General features: G+C 43.2%; 1 protein-coding gene across 8 annotated transcripts in view; it reads right to left on the minus strand.

The window, feature by feature from the left end:
• LOC144610030 (adenosine kinase-like) overlaps positions 1-26,999 on the minus strand; it is a 100,717-nt gene that overhangs the window by 30,840 nt on the left and 42,878 nt on the right. For 4 of the 8 annotated variants that reach the window (XM_078428495.1, XM_078428496.1, XM_078428492.1 and 1 more), the window contains exons 5-6: positions 25,539-25,744; positions 19,877-19,985 (exon numbers count right to left, since the gene is read on the minus strand). In XM_078428495.1, the coding sequence (XP_078284621.1) occupies positions 19,877-19,985; positions 25,539-25,744 (315 nt within the window). The remainder of the gene's footprint in view (positions 1-19,876; positions 19,986-25,538; positions 25,745-26,999) is intronic. The other 4 variants (XM_078428498.1, XM_078428493.1, XM_078428499.1 and 1 more) reach the window with 1 other exon arrangement.

The following is a 26,999-nucleotide window of genomic DNA, read 5'->3' on the forward strand; positions in this document are numbered from 1 at the left end:
CCGAAATGTCACCTATCCATGCTCTCCAGAGATGTTGCCTGACCTGCTGTTACTCCAGCACTTTGTGTCTTTTTGTATCCCAACTCTTATGCCCTGGTCTCTGAAGGGAAGCCTGCCTTATGGCTTCTTCACCACCCAATCCACCTGTGTTACCACTCTCGGGGAACTTTCCGTTCATCAGCATTCCTTCGTGGCTAACCATTCACAGTTCATGTCATACTCCGATTTCACTTCCCAAAATGCATCACCTCGCATTAGCTAGGAATAAATTTAATTTGCCAACACTCCATCGAATTTTCCATCTAATCTCTCACTCCCTCCCTCTCTCTAACAGCAAAAGACATAGAAACTATTAAAGTTGAATGATACACACAAAATGCTAGAGTAACTCAGCAGGTCAGGCAGCATCTCTGGAGAACAAAGACAGGTGACATTTCGGATTGGGACCTTCAGGCTGATTGCAGGGGTGGGAGGAAAGAAAGCTGGAAGAGTGTAGGGGCAGGACAAAACGTGGCAGGTAATGTGGGAGTGATGGACAGATGGTTGGACAAAGGCCAGAGATGAACACACATAAGGTGTAAGACAAAAGAATGAGAGAGTTGCAAATTGTATAGCTGGATTCTGAGTAGCAGGACCAAACTGGACATTCTGCTGCCAAAACATGCTCCACCATGTGGAGTACTTTTGAACTGTCCATGTTCACTCATGAGCTTAGGAGAGAGAATTTCCACCTGGTGGCCTGGCTATAAACCTAAACAAGGGTGTTGCAGTCATTCCAATCAGCTAAACTCAAAAATCTATGGGAGCCATACAATTCATACATTATCAGATAAATCTTACAATCAGAGCCAAATATACTGCTAATAGCATACTTTAAAACATTTTATTGACTTGCTGGTAATAATCTTCCTTGTTACAACAAGAGCCCCTATGTGGCCTCCTTTACTGCAGTGAGACCGAGTTTATACCCGGCGATCGTTTCACCAAATCTCCCAACATTTGATTTTACAAATTCATAATTTTGATGTCCAAAATTCATAATGTTACATCAAAATTCATAATATGGCACATAATGCAACATTTCTGCAAAAAAAAAAGTATGCACACCAAATGCGCATATGCGTTGCGCTACATTCATGTGTGAAAAACGACTATTATTTCCAACAGCCTGTAGTTCTTGGACTACATGTGCAATGTCAGGTCTATCATGAGTGTATTCTGTTATTTAAAGAAAGGTTATTGAACAGAAATACTTTTTACAACACAAAGAAAAAATTGTTTTGTTTTGTTTTTTTCTATTTTGCTTTTTCCTAACATGTCCCAATTCTCTTAGTATTGGATAAAAGAACAATAGTCATAAAATGTATGACTAAGTTATGAAGAGTTTCATTTAAAACTGCACATACCTAATTTCATTGAAGACATACTTGCTCGTGGTCTTCAATAGCAAATCACAACGGTCCATGTCCCCCCCAACCCCCCCCCCTTTCCCCCACCTCCACTCTCCCTGCTACCCCCCCTCTCCCCCGACCCCCACTCCCCCCTTCTGCCCCCGCACCCCATCCCCTCTCAACAGCAACGGGCCTCACGCTATGCAGCCAGGCCAGGCCAGCAGTGAGGCCAGGCCAGGCCAGGCCAGCAGCGAGGCCAGGCCAGGCCAGCGGTGAGGCCAGGCCAGGCCAGCGGTGAGGCCAGGCCAGGCCAGCGGTGAGGCGAGGCCAGGCCAGTGATGAGGCGAGGCCCGGCCAGCAGTGAGGTGAGGCCAGGCCAGCGGCGAGGCCAGGCCAGCGGTGAGGCCAGGCCCGGCCAGCAGTGAGGCGAGGCCCGGCCAGCGGTGAGGCGAGGCCCCGCCAGCGGTGAGGCCAGGCCAGGCCAGTGATGAGGCCAGGCCAGGCCAGCAGCGAGGCCAGGCCAGGCCAGCGGTGAGGCGAGGCCCGGCCAGCGGTGAGGCCAGTGGCAGGGCGAGGGGCAGGACGAACGGCGAGGCATGTGTTTTGCGGAAAAATGTGAGGCAAAATCGGAATGGCGGCAATGAAATAAGAAAGCGAAAACTTTCCGCCAAATTTGGAAGGGTTGGGAGGTCTGTTTCACTGAACACTTGCGCTCGGTCCACCAAGGCCTGCTGGATCTCCCAGTTGCCAACCATTTTAACTCCCCCTCCCATTTCCGCACTGACTTTTCTGTCCTGAACCTCCCCCATTGCCAGAGTGAGGTCACGTGCAAAGTGGAGGAACAGCACCTTAAATTCTGCTTGGATAGTTTACAATGCAACGGTATGAACATTGAATTCTCCAACTTCCAGTCCCCCCTTCCCTGAGCCCTCATTTCTCCCCTTCCCCTCCTACCTATATTCCTTCCTCTGCTTTGACAATTCACACTTCAATCCTTATTTCACACCTTTTGTCTTTTCATCTCTGACCATTGTCCAACCACCTGCCTATCAAACCCCCCTCACCTACATCTACCCATCACTCAGTCAGCTTTGTCCAATGCCATCCAAGCCATAGTCAGTCGGAAGAAGGGTTCTGATGCAAAACGCCGCCTGTCCATGTTCTCCAGAGATGCTGCCTGACCCACTGAGTTACTCCAGGACTTTGTGGGGTCTTTTTTTGTAAAGCAGCATTTGCAGTTGCTTATTTGGGTTGGAGTTGGTGGGCTTTTAACAGTAGTGACAACTATATTTTAACAACCTCTCTATCCTAAAAAATAATGTTTTAAAAAATAATAAGTGATGACATTCATTCCCTATGAAGGAAGTTAGAAACCAGATCTTGCTGCCATTTCTCTGCCTACAACAGTCTGAAGTCCACAATGCCCCTTTAATTCATAAATGGTTAAAAGTGCTAAAATGCATACTTTACAGATTATTAAATCGGATGCAGAGATAACACTTCCACTACATAGGGCGTCTAGATTTTGGGGCACAGTCACCAAGTAAGACATCAGTCATTCGGAAATTCCTTCCACCAGTGCATTGTGACCCTGGGATTCTCTACCCTAATGGGCTCTGACAGTTCAGCCACTGAGCATGTTCAAGACAGAGATTGACAAGGCTTTGATATGAAGGGAGTCAAGGAAAATGGTTTCATTGCAGAAAAGCAGCACTCTGAGGAATGAATTCAACTCAAAATGGAACGTATGAGCGGTAGGGGGAACACAACCTCCTCCTGCTTCTATTCACCGACACCATTCAGTGCCCATTCATGCTAATTCTAATCCTCTGTCCAGCTCCCCAATGTACAGATCATGGTCAAGTAAAGATATCTTGGTGAGACAGAGAATTATTTCACAAAAATACTTAATCTAAAGTATGAAATACTGTCATTCATTATAAAGCCCCATTAATGTTATCCAAAATGTATGTTTCATAAAATAGCTACCCTATAGCCTCGATTCACGAATGACAAAAGGGAATGATGATGCATTAAAAAGATCATGTTGAAAAGCATCATTGGCATAGATCATTCTAAACACGACCAAAAATAATGTAAAAGTGTTGACTGTTCACCAACAATAGACGATAGACAATAGGTGCAGGAGGCTATTCGGCCCTTCGAGCCAGCACCACCATTCAATCTGATCATGGCTGATCATTCTCAATCAGCACCCTGTTCCTGCCTTCTCCCCATACCCCCTGACTCCGCTATCCTTTAGAGCTCTATCTAGCTCTCTCTTGAACGCATTCAGAGAATTGGCCTCCACTGCCTTTGAGGCAGTGAATTCCACAGATTTACAACTCTGACTGAAAAAGTTTTTCCTCATCTCCGTTCTAAATGGCCTACCCCTTATTCTTAAACTGTGGCCCCTGGTTCTGGACTCCCCAAACATTGGGAACATGTTTCCTGCCTCTAACATGTCCAACCCCTTAATAATCTTATACGTTTCGATAAGATCCCCTCTCATCCTTCTAAATTCCAGTGTATACAAGCCTAGTAACTCCAGTCTTTCAACATACAACAGTCCCGCCATTCCAGGAATTAACCTAATGAGCCTACGCTGCACTCCCTCAATAGCAGGAATGTCCTTCCTCAAATTTGGAGACCAAAACTGCACAGTACTCCAGGTGCTGTCTCACTAGGTCCCTATACAACTGCAGAAGGACCTCTTTGCTCCTATACTCAACTCCTCTTGTCGTAAAGGCCAACATGCCATTGGCTTTCTTCACTGCCTGCTGTACCTGCATGTTAACTTTAAATGACTGATGAACAAGGACACCCAGATCTCTTTGTACTTCCCCATTTCGTAACTTGACACCATTCAGATAATAATCTGCCTTCCTGTTCTTACCACCAAAGTGGATAACCTCACATTTATCCACATTAAACTGCATCTGCCATGCATCTGTCCACTCACACAACCTGTCACCCTGCTTCCTCATAGCATCCTCCTCACAGTTCACACTGCCACCCAGCTTTGTGTCATCCACAAATTTGCTAATGTTACTTTTAACCCCTTCAACTAAGGCATGAATGTATATTGTAAATAGCTGCGGTCCCAGCACCGAGCCATGCGGTTAATCCCTACTCTTTGTTTCTTGTCTGCCAACCAATTTTCTATCCATGTCAGCACCCTACCCCCAATACCATGTGCTCTAATCTTGCCCACTAATGTCCTATGTGGGACCTTATCAACAGCTTTTATGTGGGACCTTATCAAAGGCAATGAGATCCCAATTTCCCATGAATAATGTTTGACCTTAACCACTATTGAGAGAAAGTCAACAGAACCAAACATTTTCCTCCTCCCCCCCCCCCCCCCCCCCCCCATATGGAGGAGCATGAATGACTCATTTGAGTTACAGGCCAATAACCGGTGATAAAATAACACGCATGGGCGATAAGGAAGCGGATAACTCAAGGGAAAAATGCAACTTCTTATAAAAAGGCCCAATTTCAATTGCCGAGAATACAAAATGGCTTGTAGGAGATTAACACGATCAGACCAGAACTACATGACACAACAAAGAATGTGGATCCGCTGCCAAGAATGGACGATGTGAAGCTTTTGCAGTCAGCTGCAAATTGTCAAAATATCTGCGTGGTTATTTCTGAACTACTTAGACACAGGATTGCAAACAAATAGCACCAGGCAAAACTGTGACTGGAGACCAGGACTGCAGACGCTGGAATCTTTAGCAATAAACAAAGTGTTGGAGGAACTTGATGGGTCAGGCAGCATCTGTGGATGGAAATGAACTGTGACTAGATAGCCGTTTACATAGTTTCAAATCAGAATGGATTATTTCCTCATTCCTCTTTTCTTTGTGATATACAATTTCAACGAAAATACAGATAAGGAGTTTACAAACAACACAAAAATTAATGGAATTGTGGATAATGAGGAAGGTTAACAAAGTATATAGCAGTTTATAGACCAATCACAAAGACCATTCCACTGATGGTGGAGTCAAATACAATAGTGCCATGAAAGAGACCTTTGGATAGGCATATGGATATTCAAGGATATGGAATACGTGCAGGCAGATATTAGTTGGTCTCGGCATTGTTCAGCACATACATAAGTTCATGTTCTAGAAGCAGATTTAGGCATTTCGACCTATCAAGTCTACTCCACCATTCAATCTTGGCTCATCTACCTTTCTCTCTCAACCCCATTCTCCTGCTTTCTCCCATAACCTTTACTAATCAAGGATTTGTTAATCTCCGCCTTAAAAATATCCATTGACTTGGCCTCCACAGCCTTCTGTGGCAATGAATTTCACAGATTCACCACCTTCTGACAAAAGAAATTCCTCCTCATCTCCATCCTAAAGGTACGTCCTTTTATTCTGAGGGTATGGCCTCTGGTCATGGATTCTCCCTCTAGTGGAAACATCCTCTTCGTAACCACTCTATCCAGGCCTTTCACTATTCGGTAAGTTGCACACGACGTTGGTGAGGCTGCATTTGGAGTATTGTGTTCAGTTTTGGTCACTGTGCTAAAGGACAGATTCATTTAAGCTGGAAAGAGTGCAGGTAAGATTTACAAGAATGTTGCCAGAATATGTGGGCCTGAGCTACAGGGAGGTTCGGCAGGCTAGAACTTTATTCTTTGGAGCTCAGGAGGATGAGGATGGTCTTATAGATGTGTATAAGACCATGATGGGAACAGATAGAGAGAATATAGATTACAGAGAGTCTTTCACCTAGAGTAGGGGAACAAACAATCAGAGGACCTAGGTTTAGGGTGAGAGGGGAACCTGATGGGCATTTTTTTTTTACACACAAGGGGTCATGTGTATATGGAATGAGCTGCATTCCATATTTGAGGCAGTTTTTTTAATTTGAAATAGTTGAAGCAGGTACTATAACACCATTTAAAAGACATTTGGACAGGTAGATGGATAGGAAAGGTTTAGAAGGATATGGGCAAAATGAAGGCCTTTTGGGACTAGCGTAGTCGAGGCATCTTGGTCGGCATGGGAGAGTTGGGCTGAAGGACCTGTTTCTGCACTGTATAACTCTATATGGTTAAGCCACATTTGAAGTTCAGTGTGAAGTTCTGGTTGTCCTATTCTAGCAACAGAGCGGAGGCTTTACAGAGGTTCCAGCAGTTTTACCAGGGTGCTGCCTCAATTGGAGTATATTACCTATAAGGAGTGTTTGGATAATCTGGATTATTTTCATTGGAGCGTGAGCAGCTGAAGATGACTTGACAGAAGCATAACAAAATTATGGGAAGCATAGATAGTCCGATTTTTCCCCAAGATTGAAATGTCAAGTACGAGGACATAGCTTTTAAGTGAGAGGGAAAAGGTTTAAAGGAGAGTTATGAACTTTTAAAAAACCCCAGAGTGGTTGGTGCCTGGAATAGTCTTGTCAATGGAAATGGTGGGGCAGAGAGGATAACAATATTTAAGAGATATTTTGACCAAAATGTGAAGAGGCAGGGAATTGAGGAATACAGAACACCTGCAGTTTAATGGGGTTAGTTTAATTGAGCGTAATTGTCAGACTGACATTGTGGCCCATAGGGCATGTTCCGGTGCTGTACTGTTCTACAGCACAAGAATAGGCCCTTCACCCCATGTCTGTGCCAAACATGGTGCCAAAACCAACTCTTAATTGTCTGCACATAATCCATATCCCTCTTGCCTAACAAAGGTGCTATAAAGCAGTATCACATCTGTCCTTCTAATTCCTGCCATCTGTTGGGAAATCTACAGTATAATCCCATTAAAATGATTGTCACTTTCTTATTCCTAAATTGCACCATAATGCAGGACACTTAAAACGTGCTGGCAAAAATATAGTGGCGGCACAGTGGTGTAGCTTGTTGAGCTGCTGCCTCACAGCATTGGAGACCTGGATTCCATCGTGACCTCGGGTGCAGTCATTGTGGAGTTTACATATTCTCCTTGTGATCGCGTGGGTTTCCTCTGGGTGTTTCGGGTTTCCTCCCACATTTCATAAACGTTTTTTTAGGTTATTTAACCCCTCGTGTGTAGGGAGTGGATGAGAAAGTGGGATAAAAACAAATGTAAACGGGTGACAAATCGTTGGCATGGACTCGGTGGGCCGAAGGGCCTATTTCCCTGCTGAGTCTCGAAACTGTAAAGTATCTCTTTGGGCTGGGCTGCATCCACAATTCTCTGCACTTTCTTGTGCTCTTCGATGGAGCTGCTCCCAAACCATGCTGTGATGCACCACAATAAAATGCTTTCCAGGCGCATTTGTAGAAGTTGGGGAGTTGCTGGGGACATGCAGAACTTTCTAAGCCTTCTAAGGAAACAGGGGCGTTGGTGTGCTTTCTTGACCGTTGCTTCAATGTGGGTGGTCCAGGAGAAGTTGCTGGTGATATTTACTCCTAGAAATTTGAAGCTTTCAACCATCTCGACTTCTGCACCAGCAATGTAAACCGGGGTACGTGTACCGCTTCGCTTCCTGAAGTCGATTACTATCTCCTTTGTCTTGCTGACATTGAAAGTAATCATAATCGTCATTTTATTAGCCAAGTATGTTTTACAACATACAAAGAGTTTGATTTGCCAGTCATAACAAAAATGGCAACAAGACATACGACCACATACATTTTACCATGAACATCCACCACAGCGGCTCCACCACATTCTCCACTGTGATGGAAGGCAATAAAGTCTGAACTTCTTCCTCCTTTTCCCCTGTGGTCTGGACAGTCAAACCATCCGCAGTTGGGGTGATCGAGGCGCCCGCAGCTGGCAATCGAAGCTCCCGCGATCAAGTAGTTATCTTAAAATTGATGATCAATGATATGTGCTGGTCTAATTAATTCTGTGTTTCTATCCCACACCTCCCTTGTAATCATTTCACAACAATTATTCATAAGCTTTTATTCTTTGTTCTGTATAATGTTTTGACCTCAGAATTGGAAGAATAAATCTGGCCAGACATAACCACATTGCAGCAATATTTAAGGTTAGAAGGGACAGATAATGTCACAATGCTTTAAGTGCCTTGTTGGAAGAATTACATCCCAAACCTCTATCATGCTCCTGTCATTCAGTGAAGACTTAATTAGCTGGATGAATTCTGCTGTGGTCTGCACATTGCTTTTTAGAATTCATGCGCTTCATCGTCTATTGAAAAGATCATCTTTCATGCTGAGCCAACAGTGAAAGCTGGATTAATTTAGTTTAATTTTCTGTTAAAGAATTATACAGTGCATTCAGAAAGTATTCAGGCCTTCACTTTTTCCACATTTTTGCAAAGGAATTAAAAAGAAATAACTGAAATATCACATTTACATCAGTATTCAGACCCTTTGCTATGACACTCAAAATTGAGCTTATGTTCATCCTGTTTTCATTGATTATCCTTCTACAACTTGATTGGAGTCCACCAGTGGTAAATTAAATTGATTGGACATGATTTGGAAATGCACACACCTGTCTATATAAGGTCCCACAGTTGACAATGCATGTCAGAGCAAAAACTAAGCCATGAAGATGAAGGAATTGTCCGTAGACCTACGAGACAGGATTGTGTCGAGACACTGATCTGGGGAAGGGTATAAAACAATTTCTGCAGCATTGCAGGTCCCGAAGAGCTCAGTGGCCTCCGTCATTCTTTAATGGAAGAACTTTGGAACCACCAGGACTCTTCGTAGAGCTGGCCGCCCGGCCAAACTGAGCAATCGGGGGCGAAGGGCCTTGGTCAGAGAGGTGACCAAGAACCTGATGGTCACTCTGACAGAGCTCCAGAGTTCCTCAGTGAAGATGGACAACTATATCTGCAGCACTCCACCAATCAGGCCTTTATGGTAGAGTGGCCAGACGGAAGCCACTCCTCAGTAAAAGGCACATGGTAGCCCGCTTGGAGTTTGCCAAAAGGCACCTCAAGCACTCTCAGACCATGAGAAACAAGATTGTCTGGTCTGATGAAACCAAGATTGAACTCTTGGGCCTGAATGCTCAACGACACCGCTCATCACCTGGCCAATACCATACCTACGGTGAAGCATAGGTATCACCTGCCCTATACCATACCTACGGTTTCAACAGCAGGAACTGGGAGACTAGGGAAAGATGAACGGAGCAAAGTACAGAGAGATCGTTGATGAAAACCTGCTCCAGAGCATTCTGGATCGCAGACTGGGGCGGAAGTTCACCTTCCAACAGGACAATGACCCCAAGCACACAGCCAAGACAACGCAGGAGTAGCTTCATGACAAGTCTGTGAATATCCTTGAGTGGCCAGCTAGAGCCCGGACTTGAACCCAATCGAACATCTCTGGAGGGACCTGAAAATAGCTGTGCATCGACGCTCCCCATCCAACCTGACAGAGCTTGAGAGGATCTGCAAAGAATGGGATAAATTACCCTAATACAGGTGTACCAAGCTTGTAGCGTCATACCCAAGAAGACTTGAGGCTGTAATCGCTGCCAAAGGTGCCTCAACAAAGTACTGAGTAAAGGGTCTGAATACTTATGTAAATGTGATATTTCAGTTATTGCTTTTTAATTCCTTTGCAAAAATTTCTAAACACATGTTTTCATTTTTTTATTATGGGGTATTGCGTGTAGATTGATGATTTAATTTTTTTTTAATCCATTTTAAAATAAGGCTGTAACGTAGCAAAATGTGAAAAAAATCGAAGGGGTCTGAATACTTTCTGAATACACTGTACATTCATGCAAAATATATTAATAATCTTGAGCTAGATGGAAGCCAGAATAACCCTTCCAGACTTCTTTACAAAATATAATATATTTCAAAAGACATCCTCAAATGTTAGAGGAAGTATTTATCAATTAAGATGCATATCTCAGTCATTAAAAGGAAGCAGATGAAAAATCAACTATCTTTGAATAAAAGTTCTGACAACAATCTAGAAAAGGACAGGATCATCTTTTGTGGTGTCTGTGTGCTGATGAAATACAGGAATGGCAGCAAATAAACAGCTTTATTTCCAAATGTTGTCACTAAACAAGAGCAGCAAATAATTATTATTCAATTAGCATGTATTTTTGGTATGATCCTGGACGTATTTTTGATATTTATTTAAAGCAGGGTCTTTATAATCTGAAGGTTGCCATCCTTTCTGTGTGTGTGTTTACCAGTCAAAGATTAGCACAATGACTGAATTTTAAAGCAAATATTTGGATATACAATGAATCAACTTGGAGATGGTGTACACTTCAGTAAAAAGTTGTCGTTCTTGCCAAGAGCCAGTTTTTGAGCTAACCGGAAGTTTATAAAAAATAGAAACATTGAAAATAGGTGGAGTAGGCCATTAGGCCCTTCGAGCCAGCACCGCCATTCAATATGATCTTGGTTGATCATCCAAAATCAGTACCCCTTTCCTTCTTTTTCCACATATCCCTTGATTCTGTTAGCTCTAAGTGCTATATCTAACTCTCTCTTGAATACATCCAGTGAATTGGCCTCCATTGCCTACTGAGGCAGAGAATTCCACAGATTTACAACTCTCTGGTTGAAAAAAAAAATCCTCATCTCAGCCCTAAATGGCCTACCCCTTATTCTTAAACGGTGACTACTGGTTCTGGACTCCCCCAACATTGGGAACATTTTTCTTGCATCTAGCCTGTCCAATCCCATAATCATTTAATATGTTTCTATAAGTTACCCTCTCATCCTTCTAAATTCCAGTGAATACAAGCCCAGTCGATCCCTTCTTTCATAATATCAGTCCCGCAATCCCGGGAATTAACCTGGTGAACCAACGCTGCACTCCCTCAATAGCAAGAATGTCCTTCCTCAAATTCGGAGACCAAAATTGCACACAATTCTCCAGGTGTGGTCTCACCAGCCCTGTACCACTGCAGTAGGACCTCCTTGCTCTTATACTCAAATCCTCTCGCTCTGAAGGTCAACTTGCCATTTGCTTTCTTCACTGCCTGCTGTACCTGCATGCTTACTTTCAATGACATGTACAAGGACCCCATGTCACATTGCACCTCCTCATTTCCTAATCTAATGATGTAAGATTTTCTGATTGCTAAAACCAAAAATACTTGCAATGCAAGAGAGGGGCTTGTTATTTTTTTCAAGCAGAATAGGTGCAGAAAGCATATGTCCACTTGTACAGAACTCTGCAAGCCACCGTCTCAAGGAAAGCAATTGCCTACTTATTACTGGTGACGGGGCCCCAGTCTCAGACAGGATTGTGGTGCTTCGAAATTCAGTTCAGACTTGACCTTACTGTCAGACAGCAGTCAAAGGACCATATGACCAACTCATGCTCTTTTGTTTTATGACCTTCCATTCCATTCCTTCAGCAACATACTAAGTATGCTTGAAATAAAAACCTCTACTGCCGTTCCTAACTTGGCCTCCTTTCCAAAGAATTCATATCCAACAGGTTTATGCAAAGTGCATATTTTCACAATGAGATCTTGTGCCAAATTTATCTGATCAGGTAAAAGAGGAATTTGGCATCAGCTATGATGGTATTTGAAAGTTTCTCAAATACCCGCCTTGCACCAACAACTTGCCACTATGACAAACTTTACATAAATCAAACCGCAAAAAATCAACAATGATGCATACCTATAGCCATCTCAAAGCACCTGAAGAAATTTTGCACAATCTCAGTCCTAAATGGCCCAGCCCTTGTTCTGAAACTGCAACCCACTGGCTCTAATCTCCTCAGCCAGGCTAAACATCCTCACTGCACACCGCCTGCTGAGCCTTGTCCAAAGTTTAAAGGTTTCAGTGGAATCTCATTCAACTCCAGACAATACAGTCCTAGTCTGCTCAATCCTCCCTCACATGTCAAAACTACCATCCTTGGGAACCGGCTACACAATTTCCGCTGCACCCTGTCTGGTAAAGTAACATAGAAAATAGGTGCAGGAGGCCATTTAGCCCTTCGAACCAGCGCCGCCATTCATTGTGATTATGGCTGATCATCTCAATCAGTAACCTGTGCCTGCCTTCTCCCCATGTCCCCAGATTCCACTAGCCCCTAGAGCTCTGTCTAACTCTCTTTTAAATTCATCCAGTGAATTGGCCTCCACTGCCTTCTGTGGCAGAGAATTCCACAAATTCACAACTCTCTGGGTGAAAAGGTAGTTTTGACATGTGAGGGAGGATTGAGCAGCCTAAGACTGTATTGTCTGGAGTTGAATGAGATTCCACTGAAACCTTTAAATGGCCTCCCCTTTATTCTTAGACTGTGGCTCCTGGTTCTGGACTCCCCCAACATTGGGAATTTTTTTCCTGCGTCTAGCTTGTCCAGTCATTTAATAATTTTATATGTCGTTATAAGATCCCCTCTCATCCTTCTAAACTCCAATGAATACAAGGCTAGCCTTTCCTGTCTTTCCTCATATGAGTCCCTCCATCCCAGGGATTAACATCGTGAACCTGCACTGCACTGCCTCAATAGCAAGGACGCCCTTCCTCAAATTAGGATAGGATGAACAAAATGTTGACTCCAGAATGTTCTGAGTTTGCTTCTGCATATCACCAGGTGAAGGAGAAATTCTTCATCTGTTAAGATGATGTTATTTGATAATTTCTCAAGTACCTTTCTTGTATCTGAAGTATTGGGATCCATTTGGGCACCCTTCTGTAGGAAGGATGTTGGCAAGTTGGAAAGAGTGCAGAGAAGATTTGAGGATACTGCCTTGACTTGAGAGCCTGAGCTATAGGCGGAGGTTGGGCAGGCTGTGAATTAGAACGCAGGAGGATGAGGGTTGATCATACAGAGGTGTACAAAACTGTGAAGGGAATAGGTAGGGTGAATGCCCAGAGTAGGGGAATCAAGAACCACAGTATATAGATTTAAGATTCAAAAGAAAGATTTAATAGGTATCTGAGGGACCTTTTTTTACACAGGTGGTTGGTAAATTGGAATTTGCTACCAGAGAATAGGAACCATAACAATATTTAAAGGATATTTGGGCAGGTACATGGTTAAGAGAAGTTTAGAGGGATATGGGCCAAACGTGAGCAGGTGGGACTAATGTAAATGGGACATCTTGGTCAGTATCTTGTCTCCTTTCTCTGTTCATTTATTTATTTACTTATTTATCTATTTATTCATTTCCCTATGTTCTCAAAATCCCTGTAAAGCGTCTTTGAGTATATGAAAAGCGCTATATAAATAAAATGCATTATTATTATAGGCAAGTTGGGCTGAAGAGCCTGCTTCCGTGCTGCATCTCATTGTGTGACACATCTGAATGCAACAATCTGCTCCATCCAAGCATCGAATGAAACTGCAATATCTTAGTTGTTTCAGGCCCACCCACCTACTTCAATGCTGGCCCAATCCAGCCCAATATGGGAGCATTCAAAGTCTCTGCTTCCAGCTATGCAGCTGTCCTTGTCTAGGATTACTTAATGATTAGAAAACCGAATTCTTCAGATTTGCAGTTACTAACAATTTACCAGAGTAGAGCTACCTATAAGGTTTTGCTGGTTTTAAAATAATAGAAAATATTATTGTATTTTATGCTATTGAACTGGTAGCCTGTATCATTCCTAGGTTACTGACTTCCAGAGTGCATTGTGTGAGCCGTGGTATGTTGTACAAGTTACTTGGGAAATGCAGGCACATGAAGGTTTGAAATGATGGAGGTAATGTAGAATATAGCGAAAGTTGAAAAATACAATCTTTAAAGAACAATACTTCACATGGACATATTTTATTCCATCAAATCTCAGAGTGAATTGATACAATTAGAAAAATGTGTGTGAATTTGGAACATAAAAGGTTAATTCAAAGTGGGAGAAGAGAAATGCATCTGTCAGCTTCTGACGAGTTCCCTGGCAACAGTCTGCACTGCATTTTTGGCTCTAGTTCAACATTTTTTCTTGTGAAGCAGCATCACCACTGCCTGAGCGATTGCTGGGATTGGCCAAGTAACTGGTCTAATAATGCAGTTTCACCATCACATGATGTAGGACCAGGCACCATCAGCGTTGCTGCCAAGCTGCATAAATCATCTCCCAAAAGGAGTTCATACTGCAAGCAGATCTGAGAACATGAAACCAATGTGGTTGCCTTCATTCATTGATCCAACCAAACATTTAGAAACAATTCTGAGGGTAGCAATCTTTATCCTAGCATAACTACATATTCCAAAATAAATATCTTCCTACAAAATAACAGACAGAAAGAGTTCCGGACGTTTTTGCGATGCAGATAGGTAACATTGCAGAGTAACGAGGAAAAATATTAACATTTATACTTTATTGCAACACTTAAATTATTTTGTTTTCCGAAATGCAAAGCTCATTTTATCCTAAATTATGTTAAAAGATTTTGCAAAGTGCCAGCTTACCTGCAAGACCATATGGGTATCGAATGAAGGACTTTAAGCTGCCAATGCATGTACACATTCTAATCTTTTTGATTTATATCTGACAGTTTTGAATGCCAATCCCCCCCCCCTTCCCCCACTGTTGATAGCAGGATCGATTCAGGCTGTCCTGAACACAGAGGTATTAACATGCTGTATAAAACATTGACACTGTGGTCCTCTAGCTGAAAGAAACTGTAACATTATTTTCAATGGACTCTCTAACTGTATAGTCAATTGTCACACTTAACACCAGCTGCTCTGTTCTCAATGATCAAGTAGATCTGCTGCAGTGAAGGAGCACAAGAGCATACAATCAAATAGACCAGCTTCAAAACTAGAACCGCTTAGTTTGTATTTGCCAGATGTGTCAGAGACTATCTTTAGAACATTTTCAACTACATTCATGACATTGAGGTTATATATAATTATCTATGACTGCACTTTACATTATTGTGCTGTATTAGTTTCACCGACATCATTTGACAGTACTACGCAGAATCAGAACTTGAACCAGATGTGACAAAGGAACATAATGATTAGATAATTAGCAGATAGCTGGAAAAGAAAGCTCAAGATGCTAACCTTGCACAGTATTTTCATTTCAAAAGAAGCAAATAATTGAAAAATAACAAGTTAAGAAAGGTCTTTTCGTTCACAGGCAGTTGTAATCCCGTTGAGTAGCAATAACAAGGTAACACATTTCAATATTTAACGGATGTCTGCTTTCCAACAACCTACCATTCACTTGCTTTGACAGCTTTGGGCTACTCAACATGGACTTATTTTCCATCTCCCAGTGTAATCAGGCAGCTTCGATGAACAGCAAACCAGAAGCTGATTTGAATATACAAGTGCACCAGCCAGATCCAAGGCAAACAGATGGAGGTGGTTCTGAAGTTCAAATGTGTAAATTGGAATAGGCATGTGAACCACTCAGCACCGAGGCTCTCCTGCCAACACCACTCATATCTGCACATCACCCGCATTCATAGGGAACATTTCATCCAATAATATTGATTACAACAATTACTTATTAACCAAAAGTACTTGCCTTCTGATCACAGTTCCCATTAGGATTCCTTTCTTTACACTTTTCTGACTGGAACAACAAACTATTCCTTGGGTGTCAGTTTACTCTTCATTAGACTGCAAGTTGCAATTAAGTAGTATCCAGTAGCCAAGAATGATCTCTGCTCTTCTCCTCCATGAAGGAAAATGCCTGCCTTCAAGTATATGGACAATCCAAGATATCATGAGGCAATCTCCTACCATCCTGTACCAGTACTGATAGACAATAGACAATAGACAATAGACAATAGGTGCAGGAGTAGGCCATTCAGCCCTTCGAGCCAGCACCGCCATTCAATGCGATCATGGCTGATCACTATCAATCAGTACCCCGTTCCTGCCTTCTCCCCATACCCCCTCACTCCGCTATCCTTAAGAGCTCTATCCAGCTCTCTCTTGAAAGCATCCAACGAACTGGCCTCCACTGCCTTCTGAGGCAGAGAATTCCACACCTTCACCACCCTCTGACTGACTGATGTAGTTTTAAATTACTGCCTTTGTAAGGCGGGGATCTAACTTAAAGTACAAACAATATATAAATTGCTAGAAAAACGGCAGGTCAAACAGCATCGTGGAGGCAACTGGATGGTTCATGACTTGGACAGAGATTGCATGCAGTCCTGATACATGATATCTCCGCAAAATGTTGACTTTATGTTGGCCTTTCACAAGGTACTGCGTGGTAGGCAATTGGATACAAAATTGGCGTAAAAGTTTGGAGACAGAAGGTATTGGTATTCATAGATTAAAGGGTGGTGTTTAGTTTTGTGTTTAGTGATACAGCACAGAAACAGGCCCTTTGGCCCACTGAGTCTGAGCCGATTAGCGATCCCCATACACTAGCACTATCCTATATTAACGACAATTTACAATTTTTATCAAAGCCAATTAACCTACAAACATGCGTGTCTTTGGAATCTGGGAGGAAACCGTAGCACCTGGGGAAAACCCACAAGGTCACGGGGAGAACGTACAAACTCAGTACAGACAACACCCATAGACAGGATCGAATCTGCTCTCTGGCGCTGGAAGGCAGCAACTCTACTGCTGTGCCACCTGGTTGTAGAGATTGCTTATTTAGACTTGTGGTCTGTGACAAATGGTGTGCCACAGGTATTAGTAATGTGTCCTCTGTGGTGTACTCTTCAGACTGAAGGGCCCCAACCAGAAACTTTGCCTATCCATTGCCTCTACAGATGTGAGACAATCTCCCATGAACCAAACCGTGCTGACTATGCCTAATCATCCTTTGACCATCTAAATGCATGCCTATCTTATCTCTCAGCGTATTCTTTAGTAATTTTCTGACCACAGGTGTTGGACTCGCTGGCCTGTAGCTCCTAGGCTTTTCCCTGCAGCCCTTCTTAGAGGCACATTTGCCACCTTCCAGGTATCGGATACCTCATCCATATTTAATGATAACTTATAAATCTCAGACAGGGCTCCTGCAATTTCCTCTGTAGCTTCCAACAGTGTCCTCAGATATATCTGATCAGGCCCGGGAGATTTGTCTATCTTCATATGCGTAAAGACCTTCAGCACCTCATCGCCCATAATACTAACTATCCTCGATAGTGATAGAAGTATATAAAACTATGAGGCATAGAGAGGCTGTCAGAACCTTTCTCAATGGGAGGAAATGTCAAACACGAGAACATAGCTTCTAGATGAAAGGGGCAAAGTTTAAAGGAACCATGCGAGGCAAGCTTTTTTCCCCCACACAGAGACCAGTGGGTACCTGGAAGATACTGCCAGGGGTGGAGGTGGTGGTATCCCAGATACGACAGGGGAATTGAAGAGGCTTTGAGAGAACCACAGGGATGTGGAATGAAGATAAACTTGGCATCACATTCATCATGGATGTTGGAGACCGAAGGGCCCTTTCCTGTGCTGTCCTGTTCCATGCACCCTCACAGCTATACAAGGCGATGTACAGTTCTGGTCACCCTGCTATTGGAAGGATGTCATTAAATTGGAAAGGGTGCAAAAATTTATATGGATGCTACAGGGACTAGTAGATTTGAGTAATCAGGAGAGGCTGGATCGGTGGTGGCTTTTTCCCCCTGCAATGTAGGAGACTGACAGTTGACCTTAGAGATTTATAAAATCATGAGGGGCATACATAAGTTGAATAGCCACAATCGTCTATCCTGTTAGAACATTCTAAAACCAGGGGGCATAGGTTTGAGATGAGAAGAAAAAGATTTGAAAGAGAGCTGTGAACAACCTTTTCACAAAGAGAGTGATGCGAAAGATTTGCCAGAGGAAGTGGTAGAGGTGTGTATAATTATGGCATCTAAAAGACACTTGGACAGCTACATGGATAGGAAATGTTTGTAGGGAGGAGCCAGGTGCAGGCAAGTGGGATTAGTTTGTTGGGCAACTTGGTCAGCATGGATGAGTTGGGGCAAAGAGATTATTTCCATGCTGTTCAGCTCGAGGGCTGCTCTTTGCCTCCACAGATGTTGCTTGATCTGCTGAATCCTTCTAACAATATATTTTCTCCAGATTCCAGTGTCTGCAGTATCATGTGTCTCCCACCTTAAAGCACTTAAAGTCCTTATGACAAGCTAGAAACAAAAAGTGAAATTATGCTTGGAAGCAAATGCAAGGATGTCCAAACAGAAAACCTCGCATACAAGTTTGGATGATGTTGGCCTTTGACTTGGAGAGCCGTTTAGGACAAAGTGTAGGGAACGTCCATCTCCAACTTGGAAACATGCCCAGATTGTAGCTCAATGGTCTCCATCTTAAATCGAATAAGATTATCCAATTTGCAATTTTACTAGCCAATCTGTGATCCCAGTTTACTCAGATCAAATCTGTTTTCAGTTGATTGAAACTGTCTCCCTCCAATTGACGATATATAACATAATGGAATGAGACAATACTCAAATTGATCAGTAATTTCAGTGAGCCAGGTCAGGAAGGACTGGAATCATGTGGACCAATATGCAAGTTCCACAAGAGAAGGAATTTCTTGGTGTACTGTATCCGCTTCAAGGCAGCATACAGTGGGAAAAATTGAACGGCTTTAAGACAGAATGCAGAAGTAATTTACTAAAATGAATTGAGGATGGGGAAGATTTTTAGTTAAGTGGATAACACTGAAGCTGTTAATATTGTAAATTTCCCCGGTGTGGGACGAATAAAGGAATATATTATTATATTATTATTGGAACAGAGGTTGTGAGGTATCTGACGGAGCTACTTAAAGTTACGAAGGTACAGACAGCCAAACACCCATTGGCAGAAGTATCAAGAAACAAATACATCAAAGGTGACAATCAAGAATTAGAAGTACAATGCAGAAAAATCTTTATTATGAGCGGTTATGGTCCAGAATACACACCCAGGAATAGTGGAGGTAGATACAACAGGTGCATAAAAGGAGCTGGACCTGTGGGGAATGGGGCCATGTGGCTGGGCAGGGGATTACTGAGAGCAAGTATGTAGTCAATGGGCCGAATGCGCTCCTCTCAAATGGTAGCATTCTCCCCATTTATGTCTATATTGGGAAAGGCTGCACGGCAGGAGAACTGTTCCCAGACCCCTGTTGATGGACAGAACAGGTTTCTGACTGGAGTTCACTGATTCAGTGCACATTTTCGAGATGGATCTGGAATGTGGCAGATTTGTGACAGAGGATGAACACAATCCCAAGCAATGTTCTTCTGTGGCAATCAAGGAAACATTGAGCTGAGGTTTTTAATGGTTTTTTTTGCTTCAGGATGATCAAGCTGCTGGTTTACTGGAGATGTGAAATGATGGGTAAGCGGTTTCATAACCTGGTGCGGCAGGGTTAGACCAGCCAATGCTTACATGTTCACATCCCACAGCTTATGCACCAAGGAGCCTGAGGTAAAAGGTTTATCATCCAGCTGTTGTAATCACCGACTGATGTGAAGTGCCCACCTTGCAAGGATAAACATTGGTTATCATTAAAACTGAGATCGATGAGATAAAAATAGGACAGGTATAGTGCGCCATTTTAATTAAAGAATGTGCATTTGGCATCAAAAGCTCATGATAATTGATGATGAAAGTCATACATACGGCAATATAATACACTTTGGCCTTTTCCACCAGCTGCCAGTTGTCCTTGTGGTCCAGGTGCTTTTCCTTTTTGTAACAATTTGCAGCTGCTAAATTAGCAACAAGAGACCTGCAACAGTTAAATTAAATGATTTAGCTGATTCTTTTCACACTGCAAATACAAATGAATTTGACATGCAAAACATCAATATAAAATCTAATTACAATATCCAAAGGATTACTAATTAACATGGACCAAGTAGCCCACTATATGTATGGATTATAGCAGCATTTATAATTCTGCCTTTCCTCATGATATATCCAACAGCATGATCCTCTGGCCTGCTCCCTCACCTGCTTATGTGGCCTCCTCTTAAATACATCTATCCTATTCATTTCAACCACTCCCTGTGGCAGACTCCCACATTCCCTAGTAAAGAAAGTTCTATCTTATTCTTATTGGATTGCCTCATGACCATCTTAGATCCACACAAAATGCTGGAGTAACTCAGCGGGACAGGCGGCATCTCTGCAGAGAAGGAATGGGTGACGTTTCGGGTCAAGACCCTTCTTCCAACTGATAGTCAGGGGAGATGGAGACAGAGATATAGAAGGGTAAGGTGCGGAAAATGTAGAATGGGTTATCGTTAGCTGAGGGGAAGGTGACAATGAGCCATACAATCAGGAGGACAGTGAAACTAGTCGGAGAACTAGGGTGGGGGACGGATGGAAAATGAGGGAAAACAAGGGTTTCTCAACGTCACCCAAAGCCCCAGCAATCACTTTCCTTCTCTCCTGTAGCTATTTGGGATAAACCCACACAGTCCTGGGGATTTATTCACCTTCAAGGCTGCTGCATAGTCATCTTTATTTATGGATACTTTAACCGAGTCCTCCACTAAATTTTCTAAGTACAGAATCTGTTTGAGAACCTGTACAAAGTGTACATTTAAGATCTCAGCTGCATCTCTGGCTTTGCACACTGATTGCCCCCTAATAGGCCCTCCAATTCCATGGTTGTTCTTTTGCCACAAGGGCCATCGAGCTACAGTGCATTCAGAAAGTATTCAGACCCCATCACTTCTTTCACATTTTGCTCCGTTACAGCCTTATTTTAAAATGGATTAAATTCTTTTTTTTTTATCATCAAACTGCACACAATACTCCATAATAAAAAAAGTGAAAACAGTTGTATGGAAATTTTTGCAAAATAATTAAAAATAAATAACTGAAATATCACATTTACATAAGTATTCAGACCCTTTGCTATGATACTCAAAATTGAGTTTATGTTCTTCCTGTTTCCATTGATTATCCTTGAGATGTTTCTATAACTTGACTGGAGTCCACCAGTGGTAAATTAAATTGATTGGATATGATTTGGAAAGGCACACACCTGTCTATATAAGGTCCCACAGCTAACAGTGCATGTCAGAGCAAAAACCAAGCCATGAAGACGAAGGAATTGTCCGTAGACCTCCGAGACAGGATTGTGTCGAGACACAGATCTAGGGAAGGGTATACAACAATTTCTGCAGCATTGCAGGTCCCGAAGAGTACAGTGGCCTCCGTCATTCTTAAATGGAAGAATTTTGGAACCATCAGGAACTCTTCATAGAGTTGGCCGCCTGGCCAAACTGAGCAATCGGGGGAGAAGGGCCTTGGTCAGGGAGGTGACCAAGAACCCGATGGTCACTCTGACAGAGCTTCAGAGTTCCTCTGTGAAGATGGGAGAATTTTCTAGAAGGACAACTATATCTGCAGCACTCCACCAATCAGGCCTTTATGGTAGAGTGGCCAGATGGAAGCCACTCCTCAGTAAAAGGCACATGACAACCCACTTGGAGTTTGCCAAAAGGCACCTAAAGGACTCTCAGACCATGAGAAACAAGATTCTCTGGTCTGATGAAACCAAGATTGAACTCTTTGGTCTGAATGCCAAGCAGCACCGCTCATCACCTGGCCAATACCATACCTACGGTGAAGCATGGTGGTGGCAGCATCATGCTGTGGGGATGTTTTTCAGGGCAGGAACTGGGAGACTAGTCAGGATCGAGGGAAAGATGAATCGAGCAAAGTACAGAGAGATCCTTGAAGAAAACCTGCTCCAGAGCATTCTGGACCTCAGACTGGGGCGGAGGATCACCTTCCAACAGGACAATGACCCTAAGCACACAGCCAAGAATGGCAGGAATGGCTTCGTGACAAGTCTGTGAATGTCCTTGAGTGGCCCAGGCAGAGCCCGGACTTGAACCCGGTCGAACATCTCTGGCGGGACCTGAAAATAGCTGTGCATCGACGCTCCCCATCCAACCTGACAGAGCTTGAGAGGATTTGCAGAGAAGAATGGGAGAAATTATCCAAATACAGGTGTGCCAAGCTTGTAGCGTCATACCCAAGAAGACTTGAGGCTGTAATCACTGCCAAAGGTGCCTCAACAAAGTACTGAGTAAAGGGTCTGAATACTTATGTAAATGTGATATTTCAGTTATTTATTTTTAATTAGTTTGCAAAAATTTCTAAACATCTGTTTTTGCTTTTTTATCATGGGGTATTATGTGCAAATTGATGATTAAAAAAAAGAATTTAATCCATTTTAAAATAAGGCTGTAACATAGCAAAATGTGGAAAAAGTAACGGGGTCTGAATACTTTCTGAATGCACTGCATACAGCATGGAAAAAGGCCCTTTGACCCAACTCATCCATGCCATCAAGTTGTCTTACCAAGCTAGTGCCACTTGCCAGTTCCTTGCCAAATTCCTCCAAATCCTTCCTGTCCATATACCTATCCGAATGCCTTTTAAATCTTGTAATTGTACCTACCTGTACCACTTCCTTTGGCAGCTTGTTTCAAGTATGTTCACCCTCTGTGTGAAAAAGTTCCCCATCAGTTCCCTTGTAAATCTTTCCCCTCTCACCTTAAACTATGCCCTTAATCTACTGAGGGAATGCCTTAAGATATGTCATAATCCTGTCAGTGATATTTCTTTGTGTACTCCATGAGCCTCCCTGTTATTCACCACCTGCCGCATGCTTTCTTTTCTATTCTTCATCCAGGGTTTCCTGTACTTATTACAGGAACATGTTGGCTTTGAACTCTTGGTAGTTCTTTTTTTTTTTAATGCTTATGTGCAGATATAAGCTTACCTGGAAATCGATGCCTCCAATCTATCTTTGCCAGTTCTCCAATGTGAGACCTTCATTACTGGTCTACCACTATCCTTTTCCATAACCACTTTAAAATACACCGAGTTATTGATGCCGTGCCAATTGACTAGCTACACTCCCCAAGATGAAGTCCAGTAATGATCCTTCCCTCGACAAAATGCTCTGTTAGACAAACCTCTAAAATTCCGCCCCTTATGAACCAGTATTGCCAAGGCCATCCCAGTTAATAATTGGGTAACTAAAATCCACGTGTACAGAAACCCTAATTTCATTGCATATTTATAATCTGCCTACATATTGCGGGACTGTCGTATGTTGAAAGGCTGGAGCGATTGGGCTTGTATACACTGGAATTTAGAAGGATGAGGGGGGATCTTATTGAAACATATAAGATAATTAGGGGATTGGACACATTAGAGGCAGGAAACATGTTCCCAATGTTGGGGGAGTCCAGAACAAGGGGCCACAGTTTAAGAATAAGGGGTAGGCCATTTAGAACGGAGATGAGGAAGAACTTTTTCAGTCAGAGAGTGGTGAAGGTGTGGAATTCTCTGCCTCAGAAGGCAGTGGAGGCCAGTTCGTTGGATGCTTTCAAGAGAGCTGGATAGAGCTCTTAAGGATAGCGGAGTGAGGGGGTATGGGGAGAAGGCAGGAACGGGGTACTGATTGAGAGTGATCAGCCATGATCGCATTGAATGGCGGTGCTGGCTCGAAGGGCTGAATGGCCTACTCCTGCACCTATTGTCTATTGTCTATATCGTTCTTCTATCTCAGCTGTTGGGAGGTCTATAATACACTCACAGCAAAGTGCCTAATCTCTACCACACGGCCTTTTTTGAGGAGTCTCTAAGATATCATTCCTCATTATTGAAGTAATGTGATCGCTGACTAAGTCCAGTCCAATGAATCCTCCTGCCTGTATCTCACCTGAAAATTCGACACCCTGGAATATCATGTTGCCAGCCTGCCGTTTTAAGTGATGGAATCAATATCGTAGATCCACATGCTAATTAAACCTAGGTGTTCAGCTAATAGCTAGATTACTTGCATTAAAATAAATGCAATTTAGCATTGAATTCCCCTGGTTTCCCCAGAAATGGCCCCAATGATCCAAGAACTTAAACCCCATTGTTAAAGCTGCACACTGCCGCAGCTGGTAGAGCTGCTGCCTCCCAGCATCGGGGACCCGGGTTCGATCCACTGTCATTGTGGAGTTTGCATGCTTTCCCTGTGACGCCGTGGGTTTCCTCCAGGTGCTCCGGTTTCATCCCACATCCCAAAGATGTCCTGGTTTGTAGATTAATTGGCCTCTGTAAAATTGCCCTCGTGTGTGTGGGGAGTGGATGAGAAAGTGGTATTACATAGAACGGGTGATCGATGGTCAGTGGACTCAGTCGGTCCATCCGATGTTGCAGGACCTCATCCCTTCTCCTACTTGTGCCATTGGTACATACATGAATATGAACATATGCACAAAACAGGTCTCAAAGCAGATACAATGGTCACGAAGCACAATTAGCCAACATTGTTCTACCTGTTAATTATAATGGTTTCAGTAAGCAGCCAGAGTTAACTGCACTGTTGAGTGGATGGGACATCAGCAGTGTTCACATCATGACTAAGTTACAGCTGGCCTGATTTCTTACATACAGCCTCCACAGGAGTTTCAATGTAGCAGAGGCAGATGCGGAAGGTTTTCCTGATTACTTCGTACCTAATTTTCTCCATATTTCACCTTTGCATCCATGCACAGACCATTCTGATTCAAGCTCTAAATTAAAATGACAAAGACTGGGCAAAAATGAAAGGAAGAGTGGAGAGAAAGGTGAAAGACGCAGTTTAATATGTAGAATGGGTTACATTTTGAAATAAAGTAGGGAAAAATTACAATACAAAAAGGCTTCAGGTAAAATACTGAGTGAATAAAGTAATTACTGCACAAATGGATAACGTTGTAAAACATCGTCACAGCCACAATGTCTGGATCATTAAGAAGCAAGAGGTTTCTCAGCATCCTACTTTTGGAAGGATTTAAAATCCTGGGAAAGGTATAACACAGATCAATGCAGACTTTACCAGAAACTGAAGAGATGAAAGAAAAGTTCAGAATGTTGAGTTATTTTCCCACTGCAGCAGAGAAGGCTGAGTTGCAGATACATCAAGAGCTATGTTGGGATTAACAGTAATACATTGCTTTCTTTGGTCACATAGCAGTGAAGACAAAAGATTACGGAAAAACTTTCATACATAATTTCAGGCGTAAAGCAAAGAACATGAGTACTTCTGCTTTTCCCTGCTTTCAATCATTGTCCTCATTTTAATTTACTTTCTTACTCAATTTGGTGTTACTTGGGAATTCCGATATTAATGCAGTGTTTTGTGGGTGATTAACAACAGCAGTCTCAACTAGGACTCTCAAACAGACATGGTCACGCCAAACCTAACAGACTTCAAGACATGGCACAGACGATCTATTAACTAGTCTCTTTGGATTTTTAAAAAAACAAGTCTAACCTTAAACCAAGTTTCCTGAAAGGATTGGCTGACCTGTTGTCACCAGTGATGCAGGCAGCACAAGTGCCCGTTGGTTGTTCACTCTGCTCGTAGTAGTGGGCATCCACATGCGCTTCCTCAGCCTTCTTCTTCAAGATGTCACCAAATGCATCTCTTCCGATGCACCCAAAGAACGTTGCTACCTTATGGGGCTGTTGAATCATCCACTGCAAATGAAAAAGGGAAATAATTATTTCAAAGTACAACAGCCGATTTCATTCAGTCCATAAACATGCAGTCGCCTCTAAATTCAAGCCCTTCCATCTCACCATTCATGCTTGTATTCATTCATCACTTAGGTCCCCACACCTGCCAGAATCCAGAGGCAGCTCTAATCAAAGTTAAAAATAGCGTTCTCTATGATTGTGACCATGACCACATTCATTAACCTTTCATTGTGTGGAGTCACTCAGCACGGAAACAGACCCTTCCTTCGGCCCAACCTGCCCACACCGACGCCCCATTTGCACTAGTCCAACCTGCCCGCGTTTGGCCCGTATCCCTCTAAACCTATCCTATCCAAGTACCTGTCCAAATGCCTTTTAATGTTCTTCTTCTTTCATATGTTAACTACAACAGTCAAAAGTGGCAACTGGTGCTTCAGAGTACCGTAGTTGACGCTTAGCTACAATTTTTTCCAGTTCCGTAGAACTACCCAGAACGGACGAGGACGTAAAGCAGCTCCAACCCCCCTTTTAACGTTGTTATAGCACCTGCCTCAACTACCTCCCCTGGCAGCTTGTTCCATATACCCACCACCCTGTGTGAAAAAAGTTTTCCCCCAATATTAAATCCCCGTCTCGCCTTAAACCTGTCTTCAGGTTCTTGATTTCTCCACCTAGGGTAAAAGTCTCTGTGCATTTACCTCATCTGGGGGCGTGGCTGCGCCTTGCGGCTGCGGCTCACCGGCAGTCTCTCAGTTTTTTTGTCTTTGTCTATTGTTACCGTTTAAATGTATGTATTGACCTATTTTTAGCTCTGTATATGTTGGGTGTGGTGGGGGGGGGGTGGGGGAAACCTTTTTTCTAAATCTCTTCCTCAAAGGAGATGCGACCTTTTTCCGTGTCGTATCTCCGTTCGCGCTACGGCCTAACACTGTGGAGTTGGCGTCCTCCAGCTGGGATCGACCTTGAAGACTCCGGTCGCAGGGCCTGGACTTACCATCTCGGAGGCTTCGGCCGCGGGCCCTGTAGACCGCAACATCGGGAGCTCGCAGGTCCCTGGCTGGCGACCGGTTTTCGGGAGCTCCAGCCTTAGCAGCTTCGACCGCCTCAAATCGTGAGGCTCGATCGACCCGCCCGCAGGACCTTCATCGCCCTGCATGGCTCGGCCGCGGCACTTTCCATCGCCCGGTGGGGGCTTAGGACCTTCATCGGCCTGCTCGGCTCGGCCCTGGGGCCTTCCATCGCCCGGCGGGGGCTT

Source organism: Rhinoraja longicauda, chromosome 35, assembly GCF_053455715.1.
Source record: "Rhinoraja longicauda isolate Sanriku21f chromosome 35, sRhiLon1.1, whole genome shotgun sequence".
NCBI lineage: Eukaryota > Metazoa > Chordata > Chondrichthyes > Rajiformes > Arhynchobatidae > Rhinoraja > Rhinoraja longicauda.